Genomic DNA, 8,593 nt, shown 5'->3' on the forward strand with positions numbered 1-8,593 from the left:
AATTGTTTTCTTTGTTTTCGAAAATTGCTTAAATTACTTTAACAATCCCGAATTTAGTTTACAGTCACGAAAATCGCCAGAGGCATGGAAGGCATGGCAGGGGCGAGAGGTGAATGAATAAAAAATATCACGGCACACGTGTCGTATGCGTAATTTGGCTCATCGATTTGTTTTTCGATTTCATTTGGAATCCCGCGTAGGCCTTCTCGAAAGGATTGTTTTTGTGACATTTTGTTGAGCCATCAGTTAACCCTTAATCCTTTCGATTTATATGTTTTTTAATCTTTTCCTCTCCGCGATAGTCCTGTGAAAACAAATCTTAAAGATAACTTTTTGCTGAAACTATGGTATTATTACATCAGCCATGAAAACTAGTTATGGCCATCAAGCCAATGCAGTTACAGCTGCAATGAAATGGACATTTTTTTACGGCCAGTCTGTTACGGCCAGAAAAAAATGTGCTGCAGTGGCAGATAACTTTGTTTTAATTTGTTGAAGGATGAATGCAATTGCCACCGGCGGATGTGACTGCTTGTCGCTCCGAGAGACTAACTCAATAAAAAATGCATTTGGTATTTTGATTACGATATTATCTCGGCCTTCCCATCCCTCGGATGGACACAACATTGTTGCGTCCTGTCTGGATGGCTTTAATTCGCTGCCAGCAGACTGCTTTTTAATGGCTAATTAAATTAGGCGTGGCGCCATTCTATCTTTCAATTACCAGTATGTGTGTTAAGTTTCATAAAACTCGCAAATTCTTTTCGAATAAAAAAAACTTTGCTGGAATTTATTAGAATTTTTTGTTGTCGGTTTTGACCAAACCAGAGCTGAATAGTTTTCGTGGCTCTCTCGGCCCTTTACCCTGGCTGGCTGGAAAACTGTCTGGCTTCTATCCATATATCATAGAGTTTCCAGCAACTCTGGCCCATCCCGGCTGCATGTGGAAGTTGCAGCGGCTCCTTGGCCTTTGATAGACGATTTATTAAGCGTTTTATTATTAGTTTTCTCGTTCGGTGGCTTTTGTGGCATTTTTGATTACAAATTCCGGGCATCAGGACTTGTAATTACCAAAAACGAGCCAAAAATAGTGCCGCATAAGCCCCATTGTTGGGGGATTCCTTGGATGGATAGGAGTTTAATATGTTGGAGGAGCTATTCGGTGGGGATTGGGGGAGTCAGACTCCCTCTGTAAGGGATTGAATTACAAGTCCGAGGGGGAGTGGCGAATGTGTTAAAATTTCTCAAAACGACATTTGCACGTAACATGTCATGCCGACATATAATTATATTATTGTTCTCTACACATGCCACGAAGTAGTGGGACTTTGGGCGAGGATTAGGTTTTCGGCTGGCCATGGCCATGCAACCGAGATCCTGTCCAGCTGATAAACCTTGAGGGCCCGCCGGAGTACACAGGAAGAATAAGCCGCCATCGTTTCTCATTTGAGAATAAGCTATATATTTTATGTATTTTTTGTTGTGTGTAAATTGCAACACTAGGGGCAGCAACGCACGTGTTAACAAGGATGCGATAAAAAAAACGTGGCAGGAGGGGAAGTGAGGAAATAAACGCTAGAGTGACAGGAAATATGTGTGCGTGACATTGTAACTGGGGTCTGCCGACCGGAACCAGAAGTGGGTGGCGCCCATTGTTGCTATTTGCAGGGATATCAGCACGGCGGCAACAGGATGTGTATGTGTATAATTACAAAGGATATGCCAGGCAGCTGAAAAGTATAACTGACAGTCGGAGTGTAGAGAAAGCGGAGGTATCCTTTGGGGATGAACTGAAAACAGTGATGGAAACTCCCAATTCAAGATCATAAATTTTGTATCAAAATCTAAAGTTGCAGCCAAAGTTTGTGGCCAACAATCGCTCGAGTCCCCCGGGAGGATACCTTGCTTAGCGCTTTGGCTAAACTCCCAACTTTTCGGGCCATTAATCAATTAATTAAGTATTTTATGAATATTTAAGGGGGTGTTAGACAGGAGCTATCCATACCTTGGCGGCTGCATGAATATTTAAGCGAATACGGCTCCAGACAAACCGTCGAAAGAGTTCCGCTATCGCTGACGAGATAATAAGTCCTGCGAGTCCTGCCGGGAAAGGGATAATGAGTTCGCTCCCGGGACGGATGATGGTTCATCCCGGTGATGAACGGCTAACTTTCCGGGAAATAAGCAATAAGAATATGAAAATAAGCAAAAGGGCTTGGCAAAAAACTTTCCGACTAATTAATTAAATGCGCTTAAAAAAATGTTTGCCCGCGCTCCGCTTGTTCTTCTGGGTTTGAAGCGAAAAAAAAAAAAAATCATGGGAAAAGAACGCTTGAGTTTTTCGAAAATGTTTTCCCAAAAAATTATGCAGGTGGCAACTGGTTGGTTTTTGTTTGAGTTCCCACTGTATTGACATTTTTTGTTCCTCATTTTGCTCGCATCGCGATGAAGAAAGTTTTTAATGAGTTTGCCAAATGCCGTGAAATGGCTCGCCGGCAAGAAGTCCGGATGATTTGTTGAGCGAAACTTTTTATTTTGGAGTTTACCTGTTTGTCACGATTAATTTATTAGACTTTTAATTTAAGCATAAATGCAAAGCCTCGGCCCATAATTGATGCCGCATTAGTCGGCATTCTTCATCACTTTTTGCCACACAGGACATCCTTGAACGTTTCAAGTATCTAGTGCAGTCCTCCCACCTCCTATATCCTGCTTACAATCGCTCATTTGTCAACATCATTCACAATAGCTGTCAATGGCAAGGAACTCTGGGGCATTCCATGAGGTTATTCAATCCGTTGCTTATACATATACCATGTACAGGACCTCCTAACCAACCACCCCGAGCACAGAGCACATACCCGTGTGTACCTGCCCCACACATTAATGGTCAATTTCATTTCGATTTGATTGTATAGGAATTGTGTGTGTCTGGGCCAGGACCTCTTGCAAATTACCGCAGCCTCCTGTGGTGACCGTTAAGCGCGTTCAGTTTACAGGCGAGTGTGGGGCTGGGGGGATGCTCTCTCCTCAAAGGACCTCATGTGGGTTTTGTCAAATTAGCGCATCGTTTGTTGTGTATTCCTTTGGGGTCTTGCCGGTAAACAGAAGAAAAAACCTGTTAATTTTAAGTCGAATGTCTGGCTGGCTAGTCACTGTGGGACTATATATGCAAATTAAATCTATGCTCTGACAAAATCCCATAATTTGGAATCCCAGTAATGGATTGCAGAAATCTAATCTATCCGACATCGAACTTCAATTACTAATCCCGACCATTCCGCTTCCCGAACCTAAACAAACATCGTTGACATCGGCCAGTTACAATTCATCAAACAAGCGAATGGATATTACTTCATCGAGTGCTATATTAAATACTTGAACCGGGGAACGAACAACGAAATTGTCAACGAACGGCAATCGAAACGACCTCAAAGGGGGCCGTGGAGTGGGCTGCGTGGGGGCGGGGGCAGCCGTGTAGAAGTGACTGCTGCGAGCTTGAAACAAAAGTAAATTGCAATAAAAGTTTTGTAATTGACAAACGGACAACAAACAAAACTCCACTTCAGTTGTCGTTTGTCGTTTTGTGTGCCGGACAGAAGCTCAGTCAGTCAGTGGATGGGATGTGGTTATCCGGGGGAGTCCAGCACCGGCAGGGGTGTGGGCTGTCGGGAGCTAAACAACAGGCCCTGGCCCTGGAACTGGCACTGGCATCAACAAAAACCGATTTTCCAAAAAACAGGAAGCACCAGAGCTCTGGAATAACCAGAGGCCCATTCGGAAACAGTGTGAAAAAAATATACAAATTTTGGTTATCAATAAATTAATTTATTTATATTTATTCAAAAGAATCTTTATACATTTTTGTAGTTTAAAGAATTTCATAGGTATGGTATAGTATAGTGAATTTATAGTTTTTCTCTCAGTGCAGTTGACTCCCTTCGGCAGCTCTGTCTCATCATTTCGTACATTTGCGCCCGCATATTGACTTTGAGCGGAGGAGGCGCACAAACGATTCACAGATTTAAGAAATAAAAGTTTAGTGCCCCGGCGAGCAAATCTGTAGCCGCCAATGCCAAAACAGCCAAATAGTCCTGCCTAAAACACACTCACACACACACCCAAGCATAAACACGAACATGTGAAATACCGTTAGCAATGGTGGGGCCGCCTGTCAAAGCAAACAAAAGACGCGTCTGTGGTTGTACTCTCCCGTCCCGCTTCCGCACCACCATGCCCGATGGCTGTCGAACGCAAAATGTCGTCAGAGGCTTGGGGGAATCCGTATCCTGAAACCGTAAAGGGATCGGGTTGGCAGCAGCAGGAATAGTGGCTTTCAGGGCTCATTGGATTCCAGTAAACAGAGTAAATCAGAAAAGAACGGAAAGGGAGAGTGTTAGACGTTAGTTCCACTTTTAAACATAACCTTAAATAATATTTCTCTTAAACTCACTTCTCGCCAAGAAACTTCTGCAAGGAATCCTCCTCTAGGACTCAAAAAAAACGGAAAATATTTTTATGAAAATGCAATTTAAAACAATTTGTCAACGACACTGGAAACCCAGAAGAGAAGTCCGCACAGAGAAAGAAAAGAAAGCTGGCCGAAGAGGAAACCGAAAATGTGAAAATGAAAATAATAATGAAAGAATGAATTATGAACTTATACGCGCCAGACCCGAAGGACTCCACAACTTACCCCACCGCCGCCCACTCTTGTGGAGCAGTGTGGAACGTGAGTGGAAAGCGAAAATGGAGTGTGGCATAAAAATGATTGTGTATGTTAAGTTTGGCACGCGCCACGCCTACAATAAACCGCAAGAATCATGGCCGAGGAGGTGGAGGGCGGATGGCGATGAAGAGAGATAGAGTGCCCAGAAAAGTATGCAACATATTTCACAGTTCGAGGCAGCTGGCAATGGAAAAAGGACAAAACAGACCCCGGGGAAGGGCCGCCTCTGTCACCATACGCCCACACTCAAAAGCGTGACTGTTAGTCACAGAATCCCAAAGCCATCTACCCCCTTGAAAACCCCCCCTGTACTCCGCCCATCCATCCTCCCAGCCGTGCCCCCTTGGAGAAGAAATTTTTGAATTATGAGCGCTCTGGGCGTAAGTTATACTTAACTACATGCCGCAAAAGTTACTACGCCCTATGCCATGTTTATTGCGATTTCATGTGCCATTAAACCCGAGCAGAGCAACAGAGACAGTCTTCGAGCGGGAGCAAGAGATGGCAACTGAGCAGCCGAAACTGCCTGCTAATCTGTTGATAAATAAACAAAGTGCACAACTTGATGACTTTATACCAAAAGACACTGAAAGAAAATAAGGGCCTTCTACTAAAAATTTCGTTTATATTTTATTCTGCAAAGAGAAATAAATTGTGGTTTAAAATGGGAATATTTGTTCCTTAAAATTGCTTTAGTCTCTTTATTAGAACCCATACATTTCTCTCAGTGCACTGACTCTGTTGTTGATAAATGCTGTAGCATTTTTACCTGTGTCATGGCCACACTTTTTCAATTCCCCGCCCATTCCGGTCGAGCTTTTCGCATGCTCCTCACATCGCCATCACACGCAAATGTGACCAGAGTCATGAGAACTGCCATTGTTGTTTTTGTCATTTATCAAGGAGGGTGGGGGGGGTTGTGGATAGAAGGATATGGCAGCCGGGGATATGTAAATAAAGAATTGTCACTTTGACACGTCTGATGCGTGCCAATTTCCCTATTTTTCAGCCCTCCGTTTCGCACTTGAAATTCATTCGACTATTTCCGTATTTTTATTTGATTTGTGCTATTTTTACACTGCAGGTTGTATGAATTTTATTTCATACTTCTGTTCAATGTTTTTTTGTATTTCGTCTTTTTAGTTTTCTCTTAAACATCCCGCATAAGGATCCGTAACACACAGCCAGAAAAAGGAAATAAAGGAACTGTTTTCGAAAACTCATTTTGAAATCTTAGGGTTTGTATTTGAACCAAGCCGTTACAAATACTCAAATCTTCTTAAAATGCAAATTAGTTACCGTCTACAACGAAAACTAATGGCATTTTCCCGCCCATTACTAAATTAGTTTTGAACTTTTCCAAATGCGGATATATTAGTTCGTTAGTCACTCATCAGATCTTCTTTGAATAGGATGATGTTTTTACTAAACCTTCTGTCGACTTCATTGGCAGCTCAATCCGTCCCTGGATTTATTTGCATTCCCCCATATGTTTGGTCCGTGGATAATTGCATTATTCCATCAATTCCCAAGGTAGAGAATCGAACGATATATCATGTGGCTAGCTAACTTTTTACCTTCTTCCAATCAAAGGAAACCGCAACCCCTCCCCAATTATTCACGATTCCCCAATTCACTATCCCGGATATTCCAGATGTTCCAGATATTACGGGTTTCCTACCCAAGGAACTTAAAAAAGTTCCAACGGAACAACCGTCCCAGCCAGCAGCCACCGAAGCCACAACTCAAAATACAATTTCTCCGGGGGCTGGTGCTGGAGGCCAAGACACTGGTACCGAAACCTCTGAAGGTGCCCAAGATGGTCAAACTACCTCATCTCCTGGAAGCTCAGGAGGAGAGGAATCTACTGAATTCCCTGCAAGTGCAGGAAAATCAACTTCTTCCCCTGGAAGTTCGGGAGGAGGAGATGCTTCATTATCATCTGAAAGACCAAAAGATGGTGAAACTACATTATCTCCTGGAAGCTCCGGAGGAGATGGAACTACTGTATCTTCAGGCAGTGAAGGAGGTGGCGAGTCTACTTTGTCCACTGCAAGTTTGGGAGGAGTCGTAGCTACGTTATCCTCAAAAGGTCTAAAAGGAAGCACCGGAGGAGATGAAACCACTGAATTCCCTGGAGGTGCAGGCGATGGTGAGTCTACTTCGTCCTCTGGAAGTTTGGGAGGAGGAGAAGCTTCTTTATCACCTGAAAGACCAAAAGATCTTTCTCCGGGAACCTCAGGAGGCGGAGAAACTACTTTATTCCCTGGAAGTGCAGGAGTCACGAAGGTAGGAGGAATTGGACTGATATATTGGGTAGTGAACTAATTCTTTACCTTTTTCTAATCAAAGAAAACGAAAACCACACCACGGTTATTTTTCACGATTCCCCAATTCACCATCCCGAATATTCCACAAATTCCGGATATTCCGGGCTTCCGACCCAGGGAGCTGAAAATAGTTCCAACGGAACAACCGTCACAGCCGGGAGACATCGAAGGTACAGAAGAGGATACAATTGATCCGGAAGATCCGGAGGCTCTTCCTGCATTTCCTAAAATCGCCGGAGGCACGATGGTAGGAGAAAATCGCAGGATATATATATAACTTGCTAACTGTATAACTTTTTTTAATTAAAGAACATTTTACCCCTGCCTGAATTAGTATTTACGGTTCCACCATTCCCTATGCCGGACAATCTAAAATTTCTGAAAATTCCAAACATTTTAGGAAGTTCAGGACGACGAAAAGCTACTTCGTCGCCTGTAGGTTCGGTAGGATTGCCTGGTTCAGAAGGTTCAGAAGGAGGTAAAACTACTTTACTCCCTGGAAGTGCAGGTGTTATGAAGGTAAAAGGAATTTTATTGGATGTATCAGCTACATAGATAATAATTTACCTTCTAATAAAAGGAAACTACAACTGCTCCACCATTATTATTCACGATTCCCCAATTTACTATCCCGGATATTTTGAAAATTCCGGATATGCCGGATATTCCGAGCTTCAGACCCAAGAAACCGAAAATAGCTCCAACGAAACAACCTTCACGGCCGGCAGCCACCGAAGGCACATCACAGAATACAATTTATCCGGAGGCTGGTCCCGAAGGCCAACCCACTGGTACAGAAACCTCTGAAGTTGCAAAGGATGGCGAATCTACATTATCGCCTGGAGGTTCTGAAAGGGGTGTAACTACTTTAATCCCTGGAAGGGAAGGAGATATTAAAGTATGAGGAAATATAATAATATATATGGTACTAAGCTAATTTGTTACCTTCTTCTAATCAAAGGAAACTACATCCACTCCACGATTATTATTCACGAATCCCCAACATCCTATTCCAAAAATTCCAAAAGTTTCGAAAATTCCTGATATTCCTGAAAGTTCAGTTGGAGGAAAAGCTGCTTCGTTGCTTCTATGTTCGGAAGGAGACAAAGCTTCTTCAACACTTAAAAGTTCACAATGTGGCAAATTATATCCTGGAGACCTATATTCAAATATTTCAGTCATTCCAAATATTTATAAAATTCCGAATATTTCGGTTAATCCAAATATTTCTAAAATTCCGAATATTCAAGATGTTTCGGTTATTTCAAATATTCATAAAATTTCGGTCATTTCGAATATTTCAGTCATTCCGAATATTCCGGCTATTTCGAATATTTCGGTCAATCCAAATATTTATAAAATTCCGGATATTCAAAATATTTCGGTCATTCCAAATATTCCAAAAATGCAGAATATTTCGATCAGTCCAAATATTAACATAATTCCGGATATTCCGAATATTTCGGTCAATCCAAATATTTATAAAATTCCGACTATTTCGAATATTTCGGTCAATCCAAATATTCCTAAAATT

General features: G+C 42.3%; 2 protein-coding genes across 2 annotated transcripts; both read left to right on the plus strand.

The window, feature by feature from the left end:
• The first annotated feature begins 4,616 nt into the window (after nucleotides 1–4,616).
• Nucleotides 4,617–5,270, plus strand: LOC26515061. Its single transcript, XM_014908598.3, is given in 3 exon segments — nucleotides 4,617–4,921; nucleotides 4,923–5,109; nucleotides 5,197–5,270. Coding segments are annotated over 3 exon segments (405 nt in total). The 5' UTR covers nucleotides 4,617–4,777.
• An 845-nt stretch (nucleotides 5,271–6,115) lies between these two features.
• LOC6496112 (mucin-12) lies at nucleotides 6,116–7,336 on the plus strand. The gene is made up of 4 exons (XM_032450173.1): nucleotides 6,116–6,262; nucleotides 6,323–7,018; nucleotides 7,082–7,272; nucleotides 7,306–7,336. The coding sequence occupies exons 1-4, from the start codon at nucleotides 6,143–6,145 to the stop codon at nucleotides 7,334–7,336; spliced, it is 1,038 nt and encodes a 345-aa protein (XP_032306064.1). The 5' UTR covers nucleotides 6,116–6,142.
• Nucleotides 7,337–8,593: the final 1,257 nt, after the last annotated feature.

This window comes from Drosophila ananassae, chromosome 3L (assembly GCF_017639315.1).
Source record: "Drosophila ananassae strain 14024-0371.13 chromosome 3L, ASM1763931v2, whole genome shotgun sequence".
NCBI classification, from domain to species: Eukaryota; Metazoa; Arthropoda; class Insecta; order Diptera; family Drosophilidae; genus Drosophila; species Drosophila ananassae.